At 31.3% G+C, this 18607-nt stretch overlaps 1 protein-coding gene and 1 pseudogene across 1 annotated transcript; one reads left to right on the top strand and one right to left on the bottom strand.

Moving 5' to 3' along the window:
• The first annotated feature begins 554 nt into the window (after positions 1 to 554).
• LOC131957847 (uncharacterized) lies at positions 555 to 5894 on the top strand. The gene is made up of 8 exons (XM_059322653.1): positions 555 to 747; positions 843 to 992; positions 1541 to 1949; positions 2993 to 3148; positions 3600 to 3743; positions 3940 to 4015; positions 4127 to 4175; positions 4665 to 5894. Exons 3-8 carry the CDS (start codon positions 1868 to 1870, stop codon positions 4884 to 4886), a joined length of 729 nt encoding a protein of 242 aa, XP_059178636.1. The 5' UTR covers positions 555 to 747; positions 843 to 992; positions 1541 to 1867; the 3' UTR covers positions 4887 to 5894.
• Positions 5895 to 7273: 1379 nt separating this feature from the next.
• On the bottom strand, positions 7274 to 16602 carry LOC131957848 (E3 ubiquitin-protein ligase MIB2-like; annotated as a pseudogene).
• Between the last annotated feature and the right edge of the window lie 2005 nt (positions 16603 to 18607).

Below are 18607 nucleotides of genomic sequence, written 5' to 3' on the forward strand. Positions count from 1 at the left end.
TTATTGTTTAAGTATTTAATTATCACCACAAACAGTTAAGGACTTCGTGCTCGAATTTTAAAGCGTATGACTGCTAAGGGGTCATCCATAAATGACGTCAAGCTTTTTAAATAATTTTCTAACACTGCTTTTTAAAATGCAAAAAGTGTGACGTCACACCATCAGAACCCCCCCCCCCCCCTCCCCTCTCCGTCATCACAGACCGTCACAAAATTACACCCTACGAGTGCGACGTCATTTATGGACAACCCCTAATCCGAAGTTTTCAAGTTCGGATCCCTGACTCACGTTAGGCTAAGTAAAGGCATTATACTGACTAGACGATCCCTGCACACGCCGAGGTTATAGAAATAGGTGGACTTTATTTTACCTGCCCTATGGACCATCAACTTCAAAATGTACTTTACTTATGTTAAATTATTTTATTATAGTTACGTTAAATTTTCCATGCTAATTATGTAAAATTATTACGTGGAATAAGTATCACTCTCTAGTTAATTTACACATAAAGTAATGTAAAACTACTTTCATATCTCCAGCCTTTGTCGCGAGAGTTACATGAGAGCGACTATTTAATTTATATCATAGAAGTCTCCTCCGGAAACTGGCAATACAAAACAAATGTAACAGTGAGTTATGTTCTTATTGAAGACGTTACAAACTCAAATGAAGTGAATGTAAAAATTTGGGCTGCAAATGAATACGGTACCTCAACAAACTATTCTGAAATATTCATCAAAAAGAAAGGTAACAATTTAAAATAAAAGATTGTAATGTAGATATGTTATATGTTGCTTTTAATGTTCTTTATCTAAGTTTGTATCAATTGTGTATAATTTTAGAGCCACACAAGTCCAAGGCATATGCTGAATTCACCAAGGAAGGAGATGTTAAAATATATGTCAATTCACACTCTGTCTTTGGTGTTGAAAAAATAGCGTTTCAAGTGTGTGGAGGGGGAATTGCTTCTACTCGTGATCTTTGCTTCGTAGGTGATTCTAAACTATTTACTCTAATGTAAAATAAACTAGAAATAAATTTACGAATATTAAATGGTGCACAAATGAGTGTCTTTCAGTGTTTCTTCCAGGCATCTCATCGAACGAAATGGAATTTATATAGAAAAGTATATACTTTTAACAGTGTGTAGTGTGTTTAGCCTCATCCCCACACACACTCAAAACCTTCAAAATGTTTTCCAAAAATACAAAGGGGAACATCTTTAGCTATGCTGTAATATAATATGTATGCATCTATTCTGTTCTTACTATTTTTATATTACTATTATTGGCGGGCCTCGGAATCAACATGAAGTCTAAGCCTTTAAACATAATATATTGTGTATAAATGTCTTGCCCCATCCTCTCCGTAACTTACGTCTATTACCGCTTATAACTTGAAATTTTAGCTGTATAAAAAATTACGACGTGAGATAATATAACTAAGTAACGTCAAGTATCAGTCCGTCATTAAACGTCTAGCATCATCATACATTTGCTGCCAATATCTTGTTCTACAAACCTTGGTTCTCATTTTACAGGAAGTTCTCGCTACACAAGTTGTGGATACGGTTGATGCTGTTTTAAAAGATGGAGACATCCTGGAGTTCTTTGTTCCATATCTAAGCCGATTTAAAATATCAAACACTAATTCCAGCAATGAGATCGAGTATACTCACTTACAAAACCTGAATAATTCAGAGAATATTTTAAACATAGTAACATCTTTCCTAACTTTATACCGTCCTGATAATGTAAGCTACGAAACCTTACTAAATAAAAATCTAGAGACCTCATTGGCTATCGTGGAGGGTGGAGAATATCGCAAAATCGTGACTTACGAAGAAGTGAAAGATAAAAAAGTGTTTATGTCAGTGATGGAGGATGGTGCCTGGACAGGGATGGTTCCGATAAGCTGCTATTTCAGTGACGTGCTACATTTTTATTTACGTAAGTCGTCGTCATTGGATATTTATAAAAAAAAGTCTGTTAATAATCATAATTTTTTTTAATGTCTAACAGGGATAGTTTAGGGGATGTAATGAAATATATTTCAGTGACGTGCTACATTTTAATTTACGTAAGTTGTCATTGGATATTTATAAAAAAAAGTCTGTTAATAATCATAATTTTTTTTAATGTCTCAAGCTTACAGGGATAGTTTAGGGAATGTAATGAAATATATTTTAGTGACGCGCTACATTTTTATTTACGTAAGTCGTCATTGGATATTTATAAAAAAATCTGTTAATAATCATAATTTTTTTTTAATGTCTCAAGCTTACAGGGATAGTTTAAGGGATGTAATGAAATATATTTCAGTGACGCGCTACATTTTTATTTACGCAAGTCGTCATTGGATATTTATAAAAAAAAGTCTGTTAATAATCATAATTTTTTTAATGTCTCAAGCTTACAGGGATAGTTTAGGGGATGTAATGAAATATATTTCAGTGACGGGCTACATTTTTATTTACGTAAGTCGTCGTCATTGGATATTTATAAAAAAAAGTCTGTTAATAATCATAATTTTTTTTAATGTCTCAAGCTTACAGGGATAGTTTAGGGGATGTAATGAAATATATTTCAGTGACGCGCTACATTTTTATTTACGTAAGTCGTCATTGGATATTTATAAAAAAAAGTCTGTTAATAATCATAAATAATATTTTAATGTCTCAAGCTTACAGGGATAGTTTAGGGGATGTAATGAAATATATTTCAGTGACGTGCTACATTTTTATTTACGTAAGTCGTCGTCATTGGATATTTATAAAAAAATGTCTCTTAAGAATCATACAAATTTTTTTAATGTCTCAAGCTTACAGGGATAGTTTAGGGGATGTAATGAAATATAATTCAGGTCTTAACTCTTTATTGAAAACAGAAACGTATGCATTTTTTTCCGTTTAGCCCTTTAATTGTAAATTTTGCTAAAACTAGTGTTTAGCCCAAGTATAGAAACGTTTATTCCTGATTATTACCACCCCTAGCACGAGCCAAGTTGAACATCACCCAATATGACGACTCTGGGGACTTAAATAGTGTGCATCTTTCGTTTAGACAAGAATGTTCACTTCGCCCAAACCAATTTATGGCTAAATATTTTTTAGTATTTTCGACCTCAAGTCCTAATTGTGACAACGAAAGTAAGTATCTTGGCAATATATTTTTTTACAATATCACCAGATAAAAAAACAACTATCAATGTTTTTTTTTTCATGAAAATATTATAAGTAAAAGTATTCAATTAATACCTCTAGTGGTTTCTAGGTTCTATATATTATACTATTTTGAAAAAAAATATACATGGATTTCTTTACAAGAAATATCAATAACAATATTTTACAATGTATAATTGCTGTATTCAGCACACTTTTAAAAATGTGGTTTTGAACATTAAAATTAACATAAAATCCTTATAGTAAAACCTTGTAACTAGTATTCTTTTTTCCATTTACGTGAATTTCACTTACCATTCAGAACAAATGAATTCATAAAAGTAGTCAAAAATCAAAACGTGTTAGACGAATTTTGTTCATTAATAATCCAATTATTAAAAAATCATTATTATAATTTTGATTGTTTATGATAATTCAGGGCACATTATTGCTAACCTCAGCAACAAGATATTTGATGATGTGCATACTGAAATACCAAAAGACTCTAAGTTTGTCTGCATAGAAGCTGTTGGTCAGAAAAACGTATCTGATGTCTTTGGTCCCATTATCATTATTCACGGCGGTAAGTAGCGATTTTTTAATATAATTATTGGATTTAAAAAATTCTAATTGAAGCTTTATTTTAAAGTGAAATGTAAATTTAAAAGCAAATAAAGATGGCATTATATATTTACATGGAATTTTTTTTCTAAACAGTATTTATTTACATTCAACTAAGCATTAAAGCTAAGTGTTTTTTAATAAACTTTATTTTTTAGATGTCTATAAAAAACATGCAATCATATTAGGAATCGGCAATGCTTTTTTCCTGATATCAGTTATAATCATATCAAGGTAAACATAATTATATGCATTTTAGCGTGTACACATTTGTATCTAGCTATGTTTATAAAAATATAAAATTATATAGCCATTTTTTACATTTAAACATACTTTTGTTTGCAGATATTTCAGTTACTTTGCGTTCACATTGGGCCGTCTAAATAGAGAAGAGGTAATTAAATTGTTGATCTTTTAACATAAGATAATTTTATAAGTAATAATGTGACGTGAAAATATGTAAATCGATTTCCTCGATACAAACACAAAGGGCACTAATCAGACTTTTGAATGTGCATTTTATTTGAAGTATGTTTATAGCTAATTACACCCTTTTCACAATACACCTGATATATTCAAGCCTAATAAATGCAGATTCAGCAGGAAGCTATAAAACATTTGAGTTTTAAAAAAACGAATCTTCATTATGAATACTTACATAATAGAAACTGCACACACAAAGTGATAAACATATTTGAATGCATAATGCACATGCTAAACAAACATAAGCTTAAATAAAATTTCAAAACGCATCTAAATGTATTCCGATTTTCCTTATATTATGATATTGTTTTATTACAGTTGAAACATAAATATTAATAAAATAAACATTTGTTTTCGACATATATTATAATATCAACACATGTCTGATCCTAATGTGTAGCACCAGCTTAGCGTTATGAACAGCAGTATGACATCTTTAGAGAATGTTTCTACCACGTCAATGGATACCTTGTTCAACGTGAATGCTGATAATAAAATGCTCTTAAATCCAGGTTCTAGATCTTTATTGTCAGGTAGTATTGAAGATAATATTCATGTTATAAATGAAAGTGTTAGTGGCAGTGACAGTGAAAGTGACAGTAAAACCAGTACAGATATTTAATATTTTAAAATATGTTGGCAAGAAATCGTATATTTTTTTGTAACAAACAAAATAACTGATTAATTAAGAAATTATTTTCTGCTCTCATTCTTACGATTTTACAAATAAGATTTATACACCTTAAAAGGCAGCTGTAGATGCACTGGAAAATATGACATCCGGGCTTGATAAAACAACTTTAACAGCGGGTCCACCATACAGATGTCAAGATTATCTTAGAGTTATGTCGAAACGCCTGTAATCAGCAGAATTAATTGTTATATCGGACATTGTGAAAAAAAGACGAGTTGGTTTAGACGAGCGTTCATCTAGTCAACGATAAGTCAAGAGGTCTTTATGCAATAGGTTATAAAAGTATGGCATTTACACGGCATAAAATAGTATATGTATGTATACAGTTGTTGAGAGTTTTAAGTTAAATAATTTGTTTTTAGCAGCATTAAATCGTCTTAAATATTGTTTGAAATAATATTTCGAAACATGCCTCTATTAACTGGATGGAACTAGGTGGAGAGTTTCCTATCCTACGGTCTCGGCATATGCCAAAAAAATTATATCTACCAAAGTTGTAACTTAAACATGACTGTCTAAAGCTGTGAAAATATATATTGTATTTATAGCATGAAAATCTGACAGAATATGTTGTGTTCGACATAAAATAATGTTAAATGTTTTTTTTTAATTAAGTACTAGTCAGACAAACCACTACTTAAAAATAAACAAAAATTTGAAGGAGTAAAGTCTCGTTTTTTACCAGCGATGGTGAAAACGGATCTGACACACTACAGTTTAAGTGGGATTTTTTTTTCAGTGCGTTTTTCATGTATATTTTTGAGTGTTTTTTTAAAAACAATTCCCTTGATTTTAGCTTGTGCTTGTGTTTCCACTTTCCAATATTTATGTGTTGCATTTATGTTTACATTGTACTAAAATGTTCAAGCAAACAAACTCAAAAAATGCGATTAAATTGTTATAAAATTATGTAAAATATCCTCATGTTAGTTTGAATTCGTCAACTTTCAGTCTTTAATAATTGATTCCCCAAGTTGTTCGTAGTACTTCCTGGTACAAATGATTACATCCGATCCCATAACTTACGACTTGATTAACATCCTCTTCAAACTTATTCATCCATGGCGAAAATGTATTCAACATTACACCAATAAACAACTTCTTTCTGCATATAGGTGATCAAGATTGGGAGAACATAAATTATCAAACCAGGTGTCAATTGGTATAAAAAAAAAGCTGTCAAATATAAACAAACATGTTTTAGAATAACAAGGTATAAAAGTAAATACAAGCAAAGCTTTACACAGGTGATTAAATGACACATGTAAAATCCCTTTTGAAGAAATAAATAGTTCATTCATGATCCAATTAGATACATGGTGTTTAGGTAAATACCGTTAGGCAAGTATAGGTGTCTTAGCTGCATGTTTTTAGGCACTAAACAAATGCCGTCCATGCGCTTGTGTTACATATCTGTTATTTGTTAAGTTTTATTTAATTACTTATTAAATGTGTGTTTCTAGATTTTATTACTACGCGCTATTCCTAACCCCCAGCAACACGATGGAGAAAATGTACCTTTTTAAATTCTAAATATCCTTATAGCGGTCTACACCAAATCTACACATTTTTCAAAGCTTTTCCTTCTCTCTCTCTCTCTCTCTCTCTCTCTCTCTCTCTCTATTTCTCTAGTGTGGACTGTAATTACCGATTGCTCTTAAACAATGAGCAGCGTTAACATCGAGCAATCACCTCACCTGTGTTACCAGACTCTGGGCATGTAAGTTGCCGCCAGGTTTCAGATTCCTCCCTGATAAATCTACTAGGGCAACAAGCTACGATCGCAATGCATATCTCCTAATGCGTTACATGTGGGGTAACAAGTCCGAGTTCTGCCTTCAGATCATGTCGTCCCATTGTAATCGCAACTTTAACTATAAATAAGACTGATGTCCTAAAACTATTTTTATGGGAAAGTAAAGTATTGGAGTCTTTTTGCGACATTCGTACGTTCTACTAACTATATAGAGAATTGTCTTACTGACAACATCGAAATGTTGTTTGGAACTAATAGAGTGGTTAATTCACTCATAATTTTTAAAAATGTTTTTGTCTGCTGTAAGTAATTCAGTGACACGCTAATGCTAGAGTTAGAGAGCGTTACAGGAACTTTAGCTACTATAGTAAATTTATAAACGTGTGATGTAGGCAGAAGGGTGTCTTAGGGGTTATAATCCCAATGAACCTGCACCATTGCAAGCAATTACATTAAATACAAAGTTAAATAAAGAAGCTATTTATCTATACATATACAAGCTTTTAACGTCTTTTTTATTTAAACTGCAATTGTGGAAAAATCGCAAGTATAATGGGAATATGATCTGTAGAACATTTTGCATTTAATTGAGTAATATTTGAGGAAATTAAATAATACAGTCAGATAAGATATGTTAAAAAAATTTTACGGATGCAAATTATAATAACAATCTAATATGCAATACTTCAGCAAAATATATATTGTCAATAATAAAATCAGTTATAACAACATTATAGTTATGTATTTACAACTTTTGTTTCTATTATATCATTGGAAACTACGTCATAAATATTGAACTAATTAAACACCTCCTCTTCTCCTTATTACCTCCAACACAATTAAGTAGGACTATTCGTGTTGTCAATTTGTTATGCACCATGTTGTCCGTTGATTCCGATACTAGCCTGCTGCTTTTCATTTGAATTAGCTACCATAGCCTTTGTCCAACCAAGAACAAACTAAGAGGCAGCAGCTGTTTGATTTTGGATGTGTCTCTCCTAGAAGAGTGGCTGTTCCCAGCTATTGAGCCTCATCAGCCCAAGGGTTCAAACTAGAGACTTTTGTCTAAATTTGCCCATATTTATATTATGCCTTAATAAAAATTAATTGTAGGAGAAACTAAATATCAATTCTAGAAACTGTCGTCCATGGTAGTTTCACTGACAATCGTAAATCTAAATTTGTCCAAAATATCGGGGAACTTTGTGATGTCATTAAAATTAGAGGTAAGATTAGTGTAAAACATGTTTTGAATTATTCCTCATGTTATGGTCACTTTTGAAATTTTAATGTAATTTTCAGTAAGATGAACATAAATATATCCCTAGCAAGAGATAAACTGCTAAGCTTAGCTTACGAAAACAAATACAATATAAGAAAGTAGTGAATGGCCTACATCAATTAGACAAAATAACCAATTGAAACATTGCTGATTGTAAATGGATGAAATAATTTCAGCGTTAGATAACTACTCATGTTGTAAATATTTGTAAAAAACATATTGCCATTGTTGTTATGAATTCATCTATAGATTATCATTCAGATATTGTAAAATGATTTGTGTATTCAAAGGAAGAAAAAAAAATGCGGAGCATGGAAAATAAGTTATTTTTGTTCGAGTTGTTTTTTTAAATGCTCGGCTACTTGTGGATAATCGTCTTCTAAGCTATTGATAAATTCAGGGAATGCTCTTTTTGGACCAGAGTGGAATAAAATATCTAGAAGTTTAGTAGTTCGCTTATGTTGAGTACGTTTACTATTCACATCTCTCATCGTCTCCAGATCTATAATTTTTTTCGAAAACAGATGAGCTGTTATCGACTTTCCATCAATCTCCTTTATTAAATATTTATAATTTCTTTGAAGAATATTCTCGTGTAATTCTTGTAAGCTGCCATGAATTGGCTTTACTTGGTCTGAAATTAAACACATATTTGATGCAGAAATTGCACATCTCAATTTGTTTAAATAAACAAAACATTATTATGTTGCCATTAAATTGTTCAAGCAAGCAGTAAATATGCTCTGAGTTTCCCATTACGAAAATTTTAAAATCCATTCACATAACGTTAACAACATTACATAGTATTTAGCAAAATCAATGAACTTAATGATTACTTTATTACTAATTATAATAACTGATTGTCAAACGCCCAATGTCCGAACGCTATTAATCCGAATGACTTGTAGCCCAAATGAACGACTTGCCAAATGACTTTTAGTGCAAACGCGATTATCTGAACACCGATTGCTCAAATTTGAATGAAATAGTTTATTTCTTTATATCCTATAATTAGAAGGTGACGCCATTAGTGTTGTGTTCTTTCCGTAGTTTAAACATGTGGCATGTGGCGTCATTGTTTAATGCATTCTTGTCACAACCATAAACACTTTTCAGGTTGCATAATTAACAGTGCGTTTCTACATTCGAATATTGCTTTAATTTTTATTTATTTTTTCTTTAAACAACATATAATTATGTATTTAGAACAACCACAATATTATTTTCAACAAAAGTCCGTATCTTTAAATTCTCCATATATTGCTGAAGATACTGATCTCTTAGGCTAGGGACATGCGGACAGAGAGAGAGAGAGAGAGAGATAAAGAGAGAGCTTTTACATATCAGGATAATTCGGTTAAATTAAAATAATTATGTATTGCTTAATTACGTTGATATTATTAACTTTACCTTCAGTACAAGCCGACGCCCCATCAAACGGTGGGTTATTTAAGTCTTGATTTGGACCTTCTGTTTGTGGCAAATCGGTTACGTTGGCGTTTGGCGCAGTCTCATTATCTGTGTTATAATCAGGTTCTGTGTCATCACTCTTTAAATAAATATTCAAATAAAATATACAATCTGGTTGTTGAATTATTTGAAAATAAATGTATTGGTTTGGTAGAGGCAATGTCAGCTAATTAGGGTTTGATACTAAGATTAGATTTAGTTTAGGTAAGTACTTTTACAATTCGACATGATTAAAAGTAACCCAACAGAGCTGCATTGTTTACTAAATATTATTGAATCGTTTTTTATGTCGCCGTGAATAGAGCCTGTAATTTCAGTAAGATTTTTATAAGAAAGATTAATTAAAGTAGGATTCTTTTAAAGTTATGAGTGGGATAAGATAAATTGGTACAATACTGTTCAATTACATAAGAATTTAAAAAAAAAACTAAAAGCAGTAATAGTCCTATTATAGCCCTGAACTTTTTGGCTCAAAGGTATATTTTCCCGGAGGTCTAACTTGATTTCCCGGTGTCTCGACTGCCCAGTCCACTACTGGTCGTGGGTTGGAGTAGTGTGGTGTTTAGTCAACTCCATGTGTGTGGTGATTGTGTGCTGGTGCAGGGTGGGGACGTGATAAGTATTCTGTATGGTGCAAGATAAATGATTGTGTGTGAATCTTGGGGTAAACTGGTGTCGAGTTGCTAGCGATTTGTGGAATGGTGAGGGGTGGCTGGGAGAATAGAGTGTGGGTGGGGCGGTGTTGGATTTGGTTTAGAGTGCTGTTTGAAATATCGAGAGAGCTGCGTTTAGAGTGGTGTGGTTTGTGGTGTGGCGCGTGTGTTTTGAGGTGGATCTTCGTGGTGCAGTATACTCTTGTTTATTGGGAATGGTGTGGGGTAAATTATTGGGTGTTGATCTTGTGATAAAGGGGTTGGGTGTGGGCTGTAGAATTATGTTGGTTTTATTGTATATTGTAGGGCATAGTGTGGTTTGTGGGGTGGTTCAGGTTGTTTGGGATTTGCTTCAGGTTTTCGTTCATTTTGTTAAACCGCGCAAGGTGGTATGCTTTAACGAGGTGAAAAAAGTGTTGTGGGTTTGATGTAGTCTTTTTGTTGTGTTTTGTATGTGTGTGGTGTGTTCTTGGGGAATGGTGTTCATGTGTATGGTAAAGAATAAGTGTAAGTCGCAATTTCCCGATTTTGTAAACAAGATTACTTTTTTGTTTGAAAGTCATTAGGCAAATATATAATACTACCGAACTCTCTTCGTCGCTTTCGTCAACTTCTACGTGAAAATTTGTAAAATCCTCAGCTAACCCATCGCTGTCGTTCTCGTCCTCCTCTGAAGAGTTAGAAGATATTTCTTCATGTTCTGTTTATAAAATAAACATAGAAAGTAATACAAATAGGGACTATGTATTATTTTCAAAATGTAACACTTTATAATTAAACGCGTCGGGATTTTAGATTTTTTAATGAAATTATATGAGATCAATGTTTATAAGGTTAAGGAAAATTGCTTTAAATAAAAAAACATTATTAGAAAATGATAATTTACATTGATTATTACTATAATCTTGACAAAAATATTAGTCAACACATTTTTAATAACAAGCTTTTATAAAAGTAAGCAAAAAAAATGTAGAAATTAAAATATTTTCTTTAAATTAATAATAGTGAGTCACTAAATGTTTTTAATTAATATTTTTTTTTTCATTAGGTGATTATTTTAACCATGTTCCTAATGTGTGTATATATATATATATATATATATATATATATATATATATATATATATATATATATATATATATATATATATATATATATATATATATATATATATATATATATATATATATATATATATATATATATGTGTGTGTGTGTGTGTGTGTGTGTGTGTGTGTGTCTCTAAACTTTAAATTTAATTATTTCTAAATTGTGTAAGTTTAACCTAATTCAATGCTAACTATATTCGTTGTGGCATAAAGAACAACAAAAATAACACCCAAACTTTAATTTAAATCCGGAATTATGTCAAGAGATGCTATATGAAATATGCTGATTAGAGAATATTTTTTTTCAAAAACATAATAGGCCATTAAACCTTAATAAAAACGCAAATTAAATGAGGAATATGACTACATGACATTCATACAAAACTTAACACCTGGGTATAATAAGGATAGAGTTACATTATCATCATTACAAATATATATTAGGTTTGAAAATAAAGAGCATTCTAAAATTAAACATCACAACACCACACTATGGGGGAAATGACAAACGTAGCTTCTAAAAAGAAAAGCGATCAACATTGAAAGGAAACGAATGCATTATGGTGGAAAAACTAAAAAATATACAACAACCTAAAAAAACAACAAGCGACACATAATCCCCCTTGTTTAGTGAGGCTGATTTGAGTGTTTAGTTAATAAATATGGTTTAGTCCTTTTTACCTAGAACTGGCAAATGGTGTTCGTAGAACAGGCCACCCTCCGCAAAGTTGATACATTTCAGCTCCACCACTCCCTTATTACCAACATCGTGGTCAAGGATCAAGCCTGATGACCACATTACAGTTGCCACACTACGGAAGGTGCCTTCGGCGCTGTCTTTGATTTCGCTCACAACTCCTGAAGATCCATCACCACCTACATCGCGGTTGAAAAATATATTGAAATCTACATACGTCGTTGAAATTAACAAAAACTTCTTATGCAAAAGACGTGTTTAAGCGGTTACACACGCGCTTAATTACCCGGAAGTTTTATTTTGATAATCGGCTCAAGTCTTTAGGCAATGTCCGTCATGTTTAACCATGAGAGTAACAAGAGCTTACAGTTATGTATTGTATATATCTCTTTGTATCATGTTTAAATAAGACGGAATACCATAGGTATTTTAGGACGTCTTTCTTAATTACATACTTGTAATACAACCAATATCGTCACGTCAAAGAACAAAAATGGTTTACATTCAAAATATGGGTTGTGTGGAAACCGATGGGACTACTTGTGCATCGAATGGGGAGCAGGCAAATGGGTTTCAGTGCCTTCCGATTGTATTTCAATAGTAATTATTTTTAAACCACTTCAATTAAATAATAGCTTGACGAGAAAGTTTACTAACGTAATAATAACAAACAATATGCTTAAATTACCGTCTGCATCACCACATTTCCAGTGGGCACCACGACGTACAAGCGCTCCTGGAAAAATTCCATATGCCATTTTCTTTGTACTTCCTTCACGCTGTCCGACGTTTATTCTGCTTACACAGAATATATATATATATATATATATATATATATATATATATATATATATATATATATATATATATAAAACAAACGTAAAATATTTTTTTCCTAGTAAATGATATAAGCAGTAAGAATATGATGTGCCAAACAAGAAATGATAATGTAAAAATGTTTTAATATTTTCTGTATGTATTTTTTTATAAACCTGCTTTTCCCCGGTATGCGGGGATGCGGTAAAAGAGAAGCAATAATAAAGTGGTGTTTACTTTTATTTTTCTAGATTCTATAGCGATGACGGAATGAAGAAGGAAGGACTGACACAACAACCAGCCGCCTTATATAACTTATATATACATATATATATATATATAAATATATATACATATATATATATATATATATATATATATATATATATATATATATATATATATATATATATATATATATATATATATATATATGTATATATATATGTATATATATATGTATATATATATATATATATATATGTATATATATATATATATGTATATATATATATATATATATATATATATATATATATATATATATATATATATATATATATATATATATATATATATATATATATATATATATATATATATATATATATATATATATATATATATATATATATATATATATATATATATATATATATATGTGTGTGTGTGTGTGTGTGTGTGTATACATCTTTTCTTCTTTGTTTTTAAATTAACAATATGTAATATGTATTATCTAATGATAAATAATCGCAAACGTTCTACATTATTTCTGTAATTTGGAACAATTTCAAAACTTCCAAATTAATAGCGTACTCACACTCTATTGATAAATGTGAAGTAACTTTCTAAAACAATATGTAACCATCAATGCACATCAAACACCATTGTACATAATTCCTATTTCTGTCTTATGTGATGTATATATTTATATATTTATTTCCTCCCCCACCCAATCCTCTCTTCCAGGAATGTGACGACAGTGTTTTTTTTAATAAAGCCGACCCTAACCACTCAATATGTTTAAGAGGAGTGATGTTTATTGGAAGACAGAGGAAGAGTTGTATGCTAATATATCTATTGAGCGCTAGAGGCAAACTGAAAATATTGTGAGGAAGAAAGTTTAATAGAGAAATAGATGGAATCAGTAGTCTTCGTAGCATGTTTACACTAGTCGTAAACTCACTTGTGCTTAGAATTTAATGATGTTCAGTAGGTAGACTTGGCTTTGCAGTTGGGTTTAGTCACTGAACATTGAGGTTTTTAGACTGTACGAGGTGATTGAGTGGGAACGATTTTCCCCCAGATCAATTAATGTTCTAGGTAATATAATTATGATATGGACAGTCGACGACACATGTTACTAAACTTTTTTCCGGAGAAATAGTTACCATCTTATGGAGTAAGGCATGTTTTGTATATACCTTGAGCTATATAGTTTCGTTTTGTTGTGAAACGACGTTATTGCAACTATGGTAATGGAATAAAATTGAACTGTCGTGTTGCAGTAGTGTTTAGCGCTTTGACTTGGGCTAAAGATGAGAGTAAGAGAGCCAAGAAAGTTATAGTACTCACCCCTCCGTTTGTGTACAATCAAATCTTATGAATTATTGTAGCATATTGTACAGAGATCATAATCTGTACAAACGTTACATTTCCACCGGATCCCTTTCATTTGTGTTTCACATACGTCACACATGATATTAGGAAAGCAAGTGCCTAACAAAAAAAATAATGGTTATTTGTAAAACATGGTTGTGTTGGTGGAACGCTTGTTAGTCAGAATAAAAAAATGCTGTAAGGATGACACATCAAACAGTACTAGAAATAATTAGTATTAACAATTCTTAGCGTAATTAGATAAATTTAGAAATGACTCATTCAAAGCTGCTTTAGCTACCTTACGGTGGCCCTGAACTCGGCATGATCTAATACCACATTTCTGAACCTAATCGTAAAACACGTACCCATGTACACAGTAACAATAACGCGTGTCATCTATATCCATACATTTCACTAGTGGCTGACATTAACTCGCATATTTTAAAAACAATTTCTTTAACGTAAGCATTTAGCAGATATTCCTTTGTGCTACACAATAGTAACAGCTTTCTACCCCAGACTTTTTCCTTATTTAAAACTACCGTGCCCGCCCCCGCGCGTTGCTTCGGGGTTAAATGGAAGTCTAACGAAACACATAATAAAGGTTTCAGCAATACGTTACCAAACGTATATATTCTTAGAAGCGTGATCTTATTTTCTAAAACTGAGTTTTTTAAATGTAAATAATGCCTGCGGTTGGATCATATATATGTTTTCTAATATTTAAAACGAATAGCACCATAGCACTCACTGGATAGTCCGGGGCGCCAAATTGCACCCTACCAGGGCGCCGGCGAACGCCTTTTTTTCAATTTAGTAAATGACTATAACGCCCCATGTTACCCATAGTCTCACTGTTTAAAACGAATGTAAGCGTCATAGTGCTCACGGGAAAGACTAATCATATCCTGCCTGGGGCCGCTTGTGCGAAATTAAATTCCTACCCCCCCCCCCCCCCTCCACCCCACCAGAAACATTCTCGGGAGTATTCTCATCGACTGCTCAAAGTTGTATGGCACTCGGATAAACGGTGTCGAACCGCATCCAACATTCAGTTTTTTAATATACAGTGTATCGAGAAGAATCGCACCTTCCCGGACCGCCGCCTTTGTGAAATTAAAAGAGATTTGTTTCCAGAAACCTACCCTGGAGTGTTCATATCAACTACACAAAGTTTGACCGCGATCGGATGAACGGTGTCAAACCGCAATCGACTTTATTTATATATATATATATATATATATATATATATATATATATATATATATATATATATATATATATATATATATATATATATATATATATATATATATATATATATATATATATATATATATATATATATATATATATATATATATACAAGCGTCTCCGTCCCCGCATAAGTACCACCTAATGTATTTGTAGAAATAGCCTATATCTGCATGCAATAAACAAAAGTGTATCTCACCACACTGGGCATTGTCGTAAACCAAAAGATCAGAGGCGTTTTCGTGGCCAGCTCTGTATATTTCACTAAAGCCATTGTCCCATAAAACGGCTACGTGATCCTCATGGGCGTCATCATCTAACTCCTCTGACTCAATGACTGTGCCAACACATCCCTCTCCGCCATCTTGATCTCCATACGACCAGTCTGGTCCACGTACCACTCTTAAGCCATATTCCATTTGTAAAAATCCTGCTTGCAGTATGATGAAAATCTAAGATTTTAACTATGAACCTAAATCAAATACACTACACATTGATAATGCGCATTTCGTTTTTTAATTATATATTTTACTTCTAGTTTAACAATACAGAAAACTAATTTTAATGAATTTTAATGCATTAGTTTTTTTTAAAAACGTATATATGTTGTCCTTTAAATGTTTAAAGCATGCATTCGTGAATATGTTTTACCATCTGATTTTGTTTTCTTAAAAAAATTAAATTTAAACCGAGGATTATAAGCTACAATTAACTTCCTTGTGTTATGTTTACCGTAAATAAACCAAGCGACACCTTCGTGCTACACGCTAATAGTTTATAAGGAAATATAAATATTATATTATCGAATTATATATTTTAAAGAGATGTGTTAATGCATTAATACAAAACGTATCTCTAAGCTATATCTACTTTACCTGCAAACAACACAGTCTTCTCGAGGTTAAGCTTGACTGGACATCAATAGTGTCTTAACACTGCGTGCAGTTCGCCATGACATCTTATTTCATTATACAGCTAACTTGATGTGTTCAACTTTTGCTTAGTCTTCATTGTGTTATTTACACATCCTGATTCTTGCTAGGCCTGCCTTTTTAGTACATTCAAAATACACATTCAACTAACTTAGTGGTTCTCAAAGTGTTTTTTTTTTAAATAATTTCCTTTTTCGGTGGAATGTTTCCGGGAGTTGGAGGGTTTGAAACCTCGAGCATATATTTGGGGGTGGTGCATAAAATGGGGAGTGGGTGGTGAAGTCTAGAGTTAAAAGGATTAACGCGCATCATCCATAAAGGCTCTAATTGGTGACAGGACAAATTACCCAAACTTCCTTTTTGAAAACAACTTCTAGTGTTTTGACATCAACGTGGTTATTTTGATATAATCATCATTTTATTTGTCTTTGCATTTTTATGTCTAATACTTTTTTAAAAGTAAGTTTACTCAGTCTTTTGATAGTTTGTTTATTAAGTTTAAGTGATTCAAGCAGTATATTTTAAAATAATTATGTGTAAAAAAAATCCATAATACGACATTTAATTTAAAAATGTAAACAGGACTAAAAATAATCCTATATATATATATATATATATATATATATATATATATATATATATATATATATATATATATATATATAATTTACTGTGATATATTTTGTCCTGGTATCTTTTGTCCGTGAGATCATTTGTCCTTGAGATTATCTGTCCTTGAGATAATTCGCTCGTAAGATATTTTGTCTGGTATATTTTGTCTGAGATTATTTGTCATGGAACCCTCTGATTTTATTTTATAAAAAATATTCTACATTTTTTTATCGATCTTCAATTTCAAACACAGTTTGTTCCCTAAAGTTATCAGATGAACTGATCGAGTATACACAAATGACGAAAATTAATTAAAACAAAGCGGGAGTGATCTCCCCTAATCTTTCTCGACAATTTTTATATAAATCTACGGGAGAAGCAAGTTGGGATAAAGGTATGATTTATAATCAATTTCTAAATAACTTAAACTTTTTAAAATTGATTAGATCTCGTAGAAAAATAATTGCTTAAAAAGTGAACGGCAAACAATATGTGTATAATAATGCGATAAATCAATATGCATTTTTTGGTAAACCGTAACTAGCGTAAATTACAACTTCCGGTCAACGGAAATTACTCAAAACTTGACAGAACGCACAGAATTAAATCTTTATCTATTTGCAAATTTTCGTTTATCTGTCTGAAACAGTACAGGCTTTTGAAAAACCAAAAATAGAATAAATTCCACTTCCGGTTAACGGAAATCGATGAAAAGTTAAAACAGAAAAAAAATTTGATATAATACTTATGTATTAAATTTCATCAATCTAGCTGTAACGGTATTCATTACGTGTGCACAGACCCACGGACACACATCCACAAAGACACATACACAGACATACGGATATAGTTGCGAAACTATGCTACAGTCTCTTTTGTTCAGCCTGAAACAATCATTTAAACATTTATTTAGAGAACTTTTAAACAAGGAACTACTTTAATGAGAAGAGCCTCTTGAGTAATCTTTTTTCACAGCGATAATAAAAACGGATCTGATACAATATTTTAGTTAAAGTGGGGGGGGGGTGGTGGCGCTGGGGTTTCAAAGTTTTTTTCACATGTGTATTAAAGTGTTTGAAGTTTTCAATATATATACATATATATATATATATATATATATATATATATATATATATATATATATATATATATATATATATATATATATATATATATATATATATATATATATATATATATATATATATATATACTAAAAGATGGCCATTGGTTCGCTATGATGTAAAATAAATTGAAAATAGTACTTTGAAGAAATAATAACACACAATGTAGGCCGACAAAACAAAATTTATCACTATAAACAATAAAACAAACATAATATAGTTGGTATAAAACCACGCTTTTAATCTAACACAAAAACTTAATCTAATAGTTGGAACATTCTGAATAATGGCCTACATAATATTAAAATATTGGTCTTGCAGTTCAGATAATATTTTTAGCGC

The sequence above is a fragment of the Physella acuta genome, unplaced genomic scaffold (genome assembly GCF_028476545.2).
Source record: "Physella acuta isolate Inbredline_101_S28 unplaced genomic scaffold, ASM2847654v3 ptg001272l, whole genome shotgun sequence".
NCBI lineage: Eukaryota > Metazoa > Mollusca > Gastropoda > Physidae > Physella > Physella acuta.

Excerpts from the sequence above, each read along its gene's own strand:
- LOC131957847 (XM_059322653.1), top strand. The coding sequence starts at position 1,868 with ATGTCAGTGATGGAGGATGGTGCCTGGACAGGGATGGTTCCGATAAGC. Across the intron at positions 1,950-2,992 it reads CGTGCTACATTTTTATTTAC|CACGAGCCAAGTTGAACATC; the intron begins GTAAGTCGTCGT and ends TACCACCCCTAG. Across the intron at positions 4,016-4,126 it reads TCAGTTATAATCATATCAAG|ATATTTCAGTTACTTTGCGT; the intron begins GTAAACATAATT and ends TTTTGTTTGCAG.